Genomic DNA, 12,868 nt, shown 5'->3' on the forward strand with positions numbered 1-12,868 from the left:
GTGAGACCCCTCCTCAAGAAGCCTTCCCTAGATCCAGCTATTTTGGGGAATTACTGTCCAGTGTCCAACCTTCACTTTGTGGCGAAGGTTGTAGAGAGTGTGGTTGCATGGCAGCTTCCCCAGTACCTGGATGAAGCCGTCTATCTAGACCCGTTCCAGTCCGGTTTCCGGCCCGGTCATAGTACAGAGACAGCTTTGGTCGCGTTGGTGGATGACCTCTGGAGGGCCAGGGATAGGGGTTGTTCCTCTGCCCTGGTCCTATTGGATCTCTCAGCGGCTTTCGATACCATCGACCATGGTATCTTGCTGCACCGGTTGGAGGGGTTGGGAGTGGGAGGTACCGTTTATCGGTGGTTCTCCTCCTATCTCTCCGACCGGTCGCAGACGGTGTTGACAGGGGGGCAGAGATCGACCGCAAGGGGCCTCACTTGTGGGGTGCCTCAGGGGTCGATTCTCTTGCCTCTCCTGTTCAACATCTATATGAAGCCGTTGGGTGAGGTCATCAGTGGTTTCGGGGTGAGTTACCACCTGTACGCTGATGATACGCAGCTGTACTTTTCCACCCCGGACCACCCCAACGAAGCTGTCGAAGTGCTGTCCCGGTGTCTGGAAGCCGTACGGGTCTGGATGGGGAGAAACAGACTCAAGCTCAATCCCTCCAAGACGGAGTGGCTGTGGATGCCGGCACCCCGGTACAGCCAGCTGCAGCCGCAGCTGGCTGTCGGGGGCGAGTTATTGGCCCCAATGGAAAGGGTGCGCAACTTGGGCGTCCTCCTGGATGGGCGGCTGTCGTTTGATGATCATTTGGCGGCCGTCTCCAGGAGGGCTTTTTACCAAGTACGCTTGGTCCGCCAGTTGCGCCCCTTCCTTGACCGGGATGCCTTATGCACGGTCACTCATGCTCTTGTCACTTCCCGTTTGGATTATTGCAATGCTCTCTACATGGGGCTGCCCTTGAAGTGCACCCGGAGGCTGCAGCTAGTCCAGAATGCAGCTGTGCTGGTAATAGTTGCTCCCATGTAACACCAATCCTGCGTGGCTTGCACTGGCTTCCTGTGGTCTTTCGGGTGCGCTTTAAGATTTTGGTCACCACCTTCAAAGCGCTCCATAGCTTAGGGCCCGGGTACTTACGGGACCGCCTGCTGTTACCTTATGCCTCCCACCGACCCGTACGCTCTCACAGAGAGGGTCTTCTCAGGGTGCCGTCCGCCAAACAATGTCGGCTGGCGGCCCCCAGGGGAAGGGCCTTCTCTGTGGGAGCTCCTACGCTCTGGAACGAACTTCCTCCTGGACTACGTCAAGTGCCTGATCTTCGGACCTTTCGCCGTGAGCTGAAAACGCACTTATTTATTCAAGCGGAACTGGCATAATATTTTTAATATTTTTTAATATTTTAAATTTTAACTGGGGTTTTATTATTTTATGGTTTATAATTTTAAATTTTAAATTTTTAAATGTTGGCCATTTTTTCTAATATGCTCGGTTTTAAATTGTCGTTTTAATTGTATATTTTTGTGTTTTTTATCTTTTGGCTGTACACCGCCCTGAGTCCTTCGGGAGAAGGGCAGTATAAAACTTTAATAAATAATAATAATAATAATAATAATAATATTGCTATGGTATACGTATGTTGGAATATGTAGTCAATTTTGTAAGGTATGAGGAATTCAGAAAAAAGCTATAAGTTATAGGTTACATTTTGAAATACATTAGTTCATGAGAATGAAATAAGTATTCTGTATATTAATATCTAGGCTATTTATTCAGTTAGGCATAGTATTTTATTAGTTGGAGAAAATCTGCTTTTCTTCCTGTACCCCCTCAAATGGCAGCTAGTCCCTATATGATCCATTGTCTGATGAGGAGAACCATATCATTAGATAAGAAATCACTACTGGAGAAGTGACCTTTACTGGAGATGAGGACCACTGACCCCCACGCCTCCCAGTTCAACCCTACCATGCCACCAGTACAGAGTAGGTGAAACCTGGCTCAAAAACAGTAACTATTTATTTATTTATTTATTTATTTTATTTGATTTTTATACCGCCCTTCTCCCGAAGGACTATGAAAGGGATCTTGGAGTCCTAGTGGACGATCCCTTAAACATGAGCTAACAATGTGCAGCAACAGCCAAAAAAGCTAATACAATCCTTGGTTGTATAAAGAGAGGCATAGAATCAAAATCACATGAAATATTTGTACCGCTTTATAAAGCCTTAGTAAGGTCATACTTGGAATACTGCATTCAGTTTTGGTTACCACATTACCAAAAAAAAAAAAAGATGTTGAGACTTTGGAAAAAATGCAGAGAAGAGTAATTAAGACGATTAAAGACCTGGAAACAAAAACATATGAAGAATGGTTGCAGGAATTGGGTATGGCCAGACTAGAGAGAAGAAGAAGTAGGGGTGACATGATAGCAGTATTCCAGTATTTGAAGGGCTGCCACAAAGAACACGGGTCAACTTATTTTCCAAAGCACCAGAAGGCAAGACGAGAAACAATAGTTGGAAACTAACCAAGGAGAGAAGCAACCTGGAATTAAAGATAAACTTCCTAATAGTAAGGACAATTAACCAGTGGAACAACTTGCCTTCAGACATTCTGGGTGCTTCATCACTGGAAGTTTTTAAGAAGAGATTGGACAGTCACTTGTCAGAAATGGTATAGGGTCTCCTGCTTGAACAGGGGAGGTCCCTTCCAGCTCTATTCTGATTGATTGATTTTTCTTGGCCATTTGACATCTTCATTAAAGGAGATAGATGTCAGATAACCAACATGACTATAACTTATCTGCACATGTCTCAAGTTCACCCTTAGCCGCTCAGGACAGACTGGTCATGGTCACTTTACCATCTGCTTTGTCATCTGCTATCATCTTGACCAGCCCAGGATGGGCCTTTTGCCGGACCTTCTCAGTGATGCGAACATTTACTGCGGCTGACCTACTTGCCCTGCGAGATGCCCCTCTCTCGCGGGTTTGGCCCTCCAGATTATCGAGGGCCCACCTTGAGGACGGGCTTTGGAGTCCCGAGAGGTGGCATGCGAAAAATAGGAGGCTTAGGGGTTTTTTAATTAGTTGTTTTAATAGAAAGTACCGTCTGTTTTATTCTTGCCTGTACACCGCCCTGAGTCCTTCGGGAGAAGGGCGGTATAGAAATCAAATAAATAAATAAATAAAAAATAAAAAAACTGCAAACTGAGCAGCATATACATTTGGACCATTTGAGGTCATGTGATCATCATTTCCTCACCAATGGACTCCAAGATGGAAGACTGGTAATCAGTGATGAAATCCAATTTTTTTTACTATTGATTTCTGTGGGCGTGGCTTGGTGGGTGTGGCATGGCTTGGTGGGCATGGCAGGGGAAGGATACTGCAAAATCTCCATTCCCACCCCACTCCAGGAGAAGGATACTGCAAAATCCCCACCCTGGGGCCAGCTAGAGGTGGTATTTGCCAGTTTTCTGAACTACTCAAAATTTCCGCTACCGGTTCTCCAGAACCTGTCAGAACCTGCTGGATTTCACCCCTGCTGGTAATGCTTTGACTGAGATTTCTTGCATCGAGAGATCAAGGGTAGAAAGGCATGAGCAGATAGATTTCCTGACCCCTATTATCTGGCAAACTCCCTGGAGCCACGTTTAGGAATAAAAGCAGCTGAAAATGCCCCTCCCCTTCTGATCTCTACAATCATAACTCTTTCTTGAGCTGTGGGTTTGTTTTTGGGTGTCAGTCCCACTCTTGTTGGTGACTCCACTCTGGTGACACCTGACTAGATGGCGCAGTGGCTAAGACACTGAGCTTGTCAATCAGAATGCTTTGATGCTACTTTCCATATCTTATAGTCCCTAAGCTTTTAACTCCTTCCTTTCTCTCTTCTGCTCACCGGCTTGCCCTATCCGTTGTCTCAGCTCATGGCGGAGGTAAGCTCCCTCGATCTTAAAAGCCAAGACCGGTCAAGTAAATGGCACAGAATGAGCATTTCTCCTCTATCGTTCTGGCCAGTCAGAAGTATTGGGCCTTCTTTATTCATCTGCTTTCCTAGCTAGCAATTGGACTCTATGGGAGTGAAGGGTCCTCCAATGGACCTGGGAGTCTTACCTGACTGTGGTGGTGTCCCAAACAGTGTTGACCAATTGGGTCTAATCACCTTTGCTGCAAGACCCAAGAGCAGAGGAGCATTGCGGGGGAATTTAAATTAGGCTGAGCCACTTGAGCCTGGCTAGGTGGCTCAGTGGCTAAGACACTGAGCTTGTCTATCAGAAATTTCGGCAGTTCGGCGGTTCGAATCCCTAGTATAGGTCTCCTGCGTGAGCACGGGGTTGGACTAGATGACCTCCAAGGTCCCTTCCAACTCTGTTACTGTTACAAAGGTGGCAAGTGGCTTTTTAAGTAAAATCCTTTCAGAATGATTGCTGGAATCTGGCAGCATCTAGGCTGTGTTAACCACAATCTTTCTGCAAAGAATTAACTTGGCTTGAAGAAACAAACAAAAAACAAGCTAAGGAAATGTGGGAACTGCCACCTTGTGGACCTGTTGAAACCTGCATGCAAGTTGTTAAGCACCTTCCATTCTAGGATCTGATTTCTCTCCTTGTTGTAATTGCATCTGCGAGATCATTGCATAAAAGTTCCAGAAAACCTATTTTTAAAATTATTTTGCAGCTACATCCTGAGGTTTATGTTTCTCTGCTCTCCATACACTAAGCCCTGGCTCATTATCCTGTATTGAATTCTCTTTGTCCAATATTTGCCTGCAATTACTGCAGGTTCAAGCCCGGCCCAAGGTTGACTCAGCCTTCCATCCTTTATAAGGTAGGTAAAATGAGGACCCAGATTGTTGGGGGGGCAATAAGTTGACTTTGTAAATATACAAATAGAATGAGACTATTGCCTTACACACTGTAAGCCGCCCTGAGTCTTCGGAGAAGGGCGGGCTATAAATGTAAATATATATACATATACATATACATATACATATACATATACATATACATATATATATATATATATATATATACACACACACACACATATATATATATATATATACACAGAAGCACGAAGCTGAAGCCTGAAGATGACGAATGAGACTTCGTCGAAACGTCGCCAAGACACTTCCAATTTTACACGGGAGAAAACCCGAACAACCAAAGACCTATATACAAACACCCGTGAAAACCTCAGAAAACAAATACACATATATATATATATATATATATTTTCCTGCAAAGGAATGGCTCCTCCAATAGAGAGGGTCAGCTTTAAATGGCATATATGTTGAAATCTCCTTGGAAAACACTGTGGTTCAGAGCTTTATAATCCCCGATTTGTGTGGCTACAACACAGTCTATAAATGGAGCTTATTGGAGAAGTGGAAAGAAAGATGGCTGTAGACAACGAAAATTGTTATAGGTGAATGAGGGGCCTCAAGGTTCCTGTTTCTGTCTCCCCCATTTAATTGTTGCAAGTTTCATTGCATGTTTCAAGGACATGCTCCATAGTTCAATGCATCTGGAGGGCATACTGGCAGCTACTTAAAAACCATATAATTTCAAATCTCTGTGACTCTCTCCTTCTCCTTTTCCTCCTCCTCCTCCTCCTCCTCCTCCTCCTCCTCCTCTTTTTCTGCAGAGTCAGGCCTTGGATCCCATCTTCTGGCTTTATGGCAGAACCTGATCAAGGTTTCTGGGGACAGACAGCTGATGTAGTTGTATGCACACACACATCCCTGGTGTGTTATGGGGCAAGATATACAAAAAATACACTCAAATAAGTTCTCAGAGAAAATGGTTTTTCTGTTCTACAGCTATGGATGACCCTGAGCAAAGGATCGGAAGCTATTATTTTCACATATATCCCACGATCTGTATTCAGAATGAGAGCTTGGAATTGAACCAAAGCCAATCACTTGCAATGGCTGGTTTGCAAGCAGAAATCCAGATGTTCTTTGCAGTACTGAAAATGATACGTAGTGACCTCATCGTGCCATTTGTGTTCCAGTATCTGCCATAATGCCAACATGTTCCATGCATTTTTCATCATTTCTGTCTGGTGGGACATAGATTGAGATGTGAAGCAAATAAACAGGTATAGTGTAGGTGGTACCTGATTCAATAGGAGTAACTGCAAAAGGAATCTGGAAGTCCTGCTGGACAACCATTTAAATATGAGCCAGCAGTGTGTTGCCGCTGCCAAAAAAGCCAATGATGTCCTAGGCTGCATCAACAGAGGGATAGAATCAAGATCACATGAAGTGTTAATACCACTTTATAATGCCTCGGTAAGACCATACTTGGAACACTGCATCCAGTTTTGGTCACCATGATATATAAAAAGGTGCTGGGACTCTAGAAAGAGTGCAGAGAAGAGCAACAATGATAATTAGGGGACTGGAGGTTAAAATGTATGAAGAACGGCTGCAGGAATTAGGTATGTTTAGTTTAATGAAAAGAAGGACAAGGGGTGACATGACAGAGTGTTCCAATATTTGAGGGGCTGCCACAAAGAAGAGGGGGTCAACCTATTTTCCAAAGCACCTGAAGGCAGGACAAGAAGTAATGGATGGATGGAAACTAATCAAGGAGAGAAGCAACCTAGAACAAAGGAGAAATTTCCTGATAGTTAGAACAATTAATTAGTGGAACAATTTGCTCCAATACTGGAGGTTTTTAAGAAGAGACTAGACAATTATTTGTCTAAAATGGTATAGGGTCTCTTGCCCGAGCAGGGGTTTGGACTAGAAGACCTCCAAGATCCCTTCCAATGCTGTTATTCTCTTACTCTGTTAAACCCATCTTTAGTTCAAGAAAAGGAGACATACTTACATCACAGGCCGAATCTGACCTGTAGACATTATTCTGTGAAACCTGGTACATCTCTGCTTTTGTTAGAGACTTGTTTTGAATCCATTCCCGGGAAGCAACTGTAAAAGGGAGGAAAACAGACTCTCCAGGGTCTTAGCTCATTCCTTCCATCCCTGGGCTGGACATGGGAAGGCCACTGATGCAAAAAACACAGCATATAAAGGCTCACAAGAGAAGAGGGCGTCCAATGAATGAAGTTGTATTGTTCTTTGTTCACGTCTCTTTGTGGGGAAGTGGCAACCTCCAGCGTGCAGCTGGATGGGGACAGCAGCTATTCTTACTTGGAGGAGTGAGTTTCTGTTCAGCTTTTCACTTCTCACTACGCGGCCCATCCTAATTCGGATAATCGGGAACAAAAATAAATATTTTTTCTATCTTGAAGTACCAAACAGATGGCAGATTCAAGAAACTGAAGAAGTTTAAGAAGGTGGAAGGAAAGACACCGAGAACAGAGTAAAGGTAAAAACTTAGTGCTCCAGAGGCAGGGAAATTTCACAAAGTAAAATGTTTGATTGAATATTAAGGGAATTGTTGGACACAGGATACAAAAGCAGAGAAAAAGAAGGGGACAGGAAGGAAAGACAGTAAAGAGAGAAATTTCACATGCATGCTTTAATCCAAAGAGGTCTTTGCTGACCCAGAGTTCCTCTCTTGGTCGAAGTTGGGTTGAAGGTAAGAAAGTTGGGTTGCTTACGTGTAACTATTGTGAATTTTGAGATTATTCGCAAACCAACTAAAAACCCCAGCTTGTGTTCTGGACTGTCTCCTAAATCTTGCTCCAAGTTTTAACTTTACAAAGTGGCTGCTTTTCTCCTTTCTATTGCTTTCTCCCTTTAGTGGGGAAACAAGTCTAGACTACTTGCAAATCTCTTGTAATTTCATTTCCTTTCTCTTAGAAAAAGGGAGAAGGAAAAGGAGGAGAAGGAGAAAAAAAAACCTCATTAAAATTGAAAAGTTGCAATGTTTGCATTTTGGGTTCCTTCCACGTAAACAGCTCCTAGTACTACCAGCCCCAAAACCTTGTGCTGTTTCTCCATTATCCTCACTTTATTTACTATTATTTGAGGCAAGAAAGGAAAAGGCAGTATAAATGTAGAGAGGGTTTTTTTTTCAAGTGGAAGATGTAAAATTCACCAAATTTGGCAGCTAAAAAAACAGATTGCCACAACTGAGAAAAAAAATTATGTTGCTAAGCAGGACAATTATTAAGTGAATTTTGCCCCATTTCACAACTTTTCTTGTTAAGTGGATCACTGCAGTTGTGGCAAATGGGGCAAAATTTACTCAGTAACTGTCTTGCAGTTTTGGGCTCAACTGGGGTTATAAATAGAGGACTACCTGTATTAACCTGTTAGAATATTGCCACTAATCTTCCTGTATCGCTGCTTCCTCTAGTACATTTTTCATGGTTTGGTCTCTAGTCATAAATTAATAGTTCACCTTTGCTAATTTCAGGCTGCTTTAATAAAACAGAGGAACAAAACTTTGCTGAGATTTCAATATTTTTATTTACACATTTTTTTATCATTAACATTCCCTCAGATAACTTCCTGTCATACTCCCTAGACTCTCAGATCTTTCTGGAAATGACCCAACAAACACAGAGAAATGCATGTCCTGAAAAAAGTGGAGTTTGGTGAAGGACTAAGAATTTAGGTTATTTTCTTTTTTGTGTAGAGAAGGATTTGTGGGGGATTTTCTTAATTTCACATACAGCTGTAACTCAGGGGATAGTGCAATGATTGGATAATCTTCTTTCCATTCTACTTTTGGTCAGTTGATGGAAATCGGTTGAGTTTGATTGGCTAAGTCCCTTCCTTCCTTCCTTCCTTCCTTCCTTCCTTCCTTCCTTCCTTCCTTCCTTCCTTCCTTCCTTCCTTCCTTCCTTCCTCCCTCCCTCCCTCCCTCCAGTTTCTTAATGGGAAGAACTTTGCTGGGATCCAGCAAGTGGAATTTTCTCCAAATGTTTGCAGTCCCACTTGTTGAATTTGTGCCTCAGTTACTCAAGGAACAGAAATCCTGGAAGAGAAGAAGCGGCTACTAAAGAACAAGCAGGGGCTTGAATGAGACCTGGTGATTCTCCTTTCCTCTTGTTTTGCTTCGTTTAGTTTTCTCCCTCCCTCCTTTAACCTTGATCCTGATTTGTAACTTTTTACAATTTATGTAAGAACCTCATCCCATTCTTTGTCTTGAGTGAAAAAAAGACTCTGCGGGACACCAAATGCTATACATGACCTCTTCATTCTCTGCTCAGGGGGAGTGTGGTCATTTTCACACATAAACAATGCTTCCACCTCCCAATCCCATGTGAACAGTTTGGAATCAACTCATAAAAATTCATTTTATAGTTACCTCTCTTTCTTGAGCACTGTAATACTTGCATTCTTGGGAATCTATTTAGGAAGGGTGTGTGGGAAGGAAGGAAAGAGTGGATTGAGAAAAGGAAGGAAGGAAGAAAGGAAGGAAGGAAGGACGGACTTAGACAATCACAATGAAATGATTTCCATCAACTTATCAAAAGTAGAGTGGGAAGTACAGAAGGAAGGGAGGAGTGGACAGATGGAAGGGAGGGAGCGAAGGAGAGAAGGAAGAAAGGAATGGATTGATGGATGAATGAATGAATGAGAGGGAGGGAGGGAGGGAGGAAGGAAGGAAGGAAGGAGAAATGGCCTCCTTAATGAGACTTATCTTTCTTTTATTCCTTCCCATAGATGGCGGCTTTGGTTACTGGTCTGGCCCGACTCTTTCAGCCAACTATGATGCTCCCTGGAGGAAAATCTGATGGTCTTGGCCTGGCCCCATGGTACCTCCTCCTGGGCCTACGCTTGGTGGCCCTCCTCCTAGCCAATGACCCCTGGTCCTCTGCAAAGGCAGACCTGGTCTGTAACTGGACGAAGGCAACAATGGAGGAACATCTTCAGCCTTTTTGTCAAGCCCTCTGCTTCAACCAGCACTTCTCTTCTCCCACCTCTTCAGCCTGGGGCCTTGGTTTTCTGCTTGGCCTGTTCCCCGTGGGGCTTATGGGGCTCATAAGGGTTGTATCCAAGCACCAGAAAAAAGCTGCAAGGGAAGCAGACCCTGATGGTGTCAATTATGCCATGGTGGCTGCAGAACCGCACCCATCTCTCAAAGAAGCCACCTTAGAAAGAAACATAGCTCCATCCGATGCCAAGTCTTCTTCTCCATCTACCTGGCACTTAGCAGCCTTTGCTTGTCTGGTGATTCTTCTCCTGGTAATGGAGCTGGTTTTCCTCTGGGTTGTAATTGCTCTTCAGATTCCGTTGGTGTCTGAAATGACCTTCCGGTGCCTTCTGGGGGGACAGGCCTGTCCCCCAATTCTTGAGTGTGCCATGCTGGGCCAAGTAGACAAGCAGGTGGCCTTGTGGGGATTGATCTTCACAGCCCTTGTCAACGTGGTTGTTTGTCTGTCCTGCCTCCTCTTAAGACTTGTGAAGATTTCCCGGTGCCGCCAGTGATATGTGTGAAGAGTGACACCTGCAAAAAATCCTTCTACTAGCTGCCTCCAAAACCTGCCTTTTCAGGTTCTGTATTTTCAAGAATAGTATTCCTTGTCCTTTCCTTGCCATTTTCCATCTTCTTTCATGAGCTATCTTTTAAGAAAAATGTAATTGAGATTTAAAATATATGAATGGTTAGATTTTTTTACTAGATGTGTTAAATTTTGGAATGTTCTGGACAAATAAACCTAATAGGAAAACACGTGAAGGTTTTTAAATGTGTATGTTTATAAAAAGTGGTATTCCTTAGGCTGAGAGAGCCAGTGTGGGATAAAAGCTAAGATGTTGGACTGACGCCAAAGAAACTATGTTTAAATCACTCCCTTGTCACAGGAACAGCTCCCCCCTCTCCCTCCCTCCCCCCCCTCTCTGTCTCACTTTCTCTCTCTCCCCCTCCCTCTCTCTGTCTCTCTCTTTGTCTCTCTTTGTCTCTCTCCTTCTCTCTTTCTCTCTCTCTCCCTCCCTCTCACCTTCCCTCTCCCCCTCCTCTCTCTCTGTCTCTCTCCCCTCCCGCTTTCCTCTCCCTCTGTGTATCTTGGTTTCTCTCTCTGTGTGTGTGTCTCTCTCTCTCCCACTGTTTTTCTCTTTGTCTCTCCCCTCTCCCTCCCACTTTCTCTCTGTATCTCTTTCTCCTCTCTTCCTCCTCCCACCTCTCTGTCTCTCTCTGTCTCCTCCTCTTTCCCTCTCCCTCTATGTGTGTGTCTCCCTCTCTCCCTCTTTCTGTTTCTCTGTCTCTGTCTCTGTCTCTCTGTCTGCCTTTGTCTCTCTCTGCCGCTTTGTCTCTGTCTCTGTCTTTCTCTCTCCCTCCCTCTTTTTCTCTCTCTCTCTCTCACCCTCCCTCCCTCTCTTTCTCTCTCTCCCTCCCTCTCCTTTCTCTGTCTCCCCTTTCCCTCTCCCTCTGTGTGTGTGTTTTTGTGTGTGTGTGTCCCTCTCTCCCTCTTTCTGTTTCTGTCTATCTGTCTCTCTGTCTCTCTCTGTCTGTCTCTCCCTGTCTTTGTCTCTCTCTCTCTCTCTCTCTGTGTGTCTCTCTCCTGTCTCTGTCCCTGTCTCTCTCTGTGTGTCTCTCTCTCTGTGTGTCTCTCCTTTCTCTGTCTCTCTCTGTCTCCCCCTCTTTCCCTCTGTTTGTGTGTGTGTGTGTGTGTGTGTGTGTGTGTATTTGTGTCCCCCTCTCTCTCTTTCTGTTTCTCTCTCTCTCTCTTTCCGTCTCTCTGTTTCTGTCTGTCTGTCTGTCTGTTATTCTCTCTCTGCCTCTCTGCCTCTCTCTGCCTCTCTCTCTCTCTCCTCCCCCTCCCTCCACTTTCTCTCTCCCAGGTGTTGTTAGGATGTGGTCCATGACTTATGACTGCAATTGAGCCCACAATTATTTTTGAATTATTTTTAAACTATCATTCCCTGATTGAAGATTATTTCCCCAAAGGGTGGATTTCAAACTGCAGCAAAATCGTGCAAAATTGTCCAGCCAACTTATCTGTAACAGGAAAGGGGAAGTTAGTACAGTCCAGCTATTTTTTTTTATATATATAATAGGAAGAGGGGCCAACCCCGTTTACAGCGCTGTCCCTGGTCAGGATGATGGTAAGTGTTAGAATCATAGAATCATAGGGCTAGAAGGGGCCTTCCAGTCCAAGAACCTGCTGGAGGCAGAAGCTTTATAGCCTCCCAGTCAAATGGTTGTCCAGTCTATTTTTGGAAAGTTCCACTGATGGAACGCACAACTCTGGGAGCCAAGCTATTCTATTAATTAATTGCTCTAGTTGTCAGAAAATTTGTCCTTATTTCTAGGTTGGATTTCTCTTTGACAAATGACAAAAGCCATTACTTTTTGCCCTCTGCTGCCCTAAAGAATAAATCGTTTAACTATTCTTTGTGACAGTCACTTAAGTACTTGAAGACAGCTATCATATACCCCCTAATCCTTCTTTTCAGTAGACTAAACATACCTAGATCCCTCAACCATTGGTCATACAATCTATTAGCCTCCAGACCCTTTATTGTCTTTTTTCTGCTCTTCTCTGCACACTTTCTAGGGTCTTGGCATCTTTTCTGCATGGTGGTGAAATTAGGTTCGTTACAAACTGGGATAAGAAAAAGAATGCAGAAAACATGTAATTGTTTGATGCAGAGATAAAAGTTTATTTGGAAAACACAGTAAAGGTAGTCCTCAACTTAAAACCACAATCAAGCCCAACATTTCTGTTGCTAAATGAAACATTAATTAAGTGAAATTTGCCCCATTTTACGACCTTTCTTGCCACAGTTGTTAAGTGAATCACTGCAGTTAAGTTAGTAACACAGCCGTTAAGTGAATCTAGCTTCACCACTGACTTTGCTCGTCAAAGGGGATCGTCACAAAAGGGGATACTTGACCCTGGGACATTGCAACTATCATAAATATGAACCAGTTGCCAAGTGTCTGAATTTTGATTAGGTGAAGGTGGGGATGCTGTATAGATTGTAAGTGTGAAAAACAGTCATAA

General features: G+C 43.9%; 1 protein-coding gene across 1 annotated transcript; it reads left to right on the forward strand.

Moving 5' to 3' along the window:
* The first annotated feature begins 7,068 nt into the window (after positions 1–7,068).
* LOC131198715 (uncharacterized) lies at positions 7,069–10,593 on the forward strand. The gene is made up of 2 exons (XM_058183656.1): positions 7,069–7,332; positions 9,585–10,593. The coding sequence occupies exon 2, from the start codon at positions 9,585–9,587 to the stop codon at positions 10,347–10,349; it is 765 nt and encodes a 254-aa protein (XP_058039639.1). The 5' UTR covers positions 7,069–7,332; the 3' UTR covers positions 10,350–10,593.
* Positions 10,594–12,868: the final 2,275 nt, after the last annotated feature.

The sequence above is a fragment of the Ahaetulla prasina genome, chromosome 4 (assembly GCF_028640845.1).
Source record: "Ahaetulla prasina isolate Xishuangbanna chromosome 4, ASM2864084v1, whole genome shotgun sequence".
Lineage (NCBI taxonomy): Eukaryota > Metazoa > Chordata > Lepidosauria > Squamata > Colubridae > Ahaetulla > Ahaetulla prasina.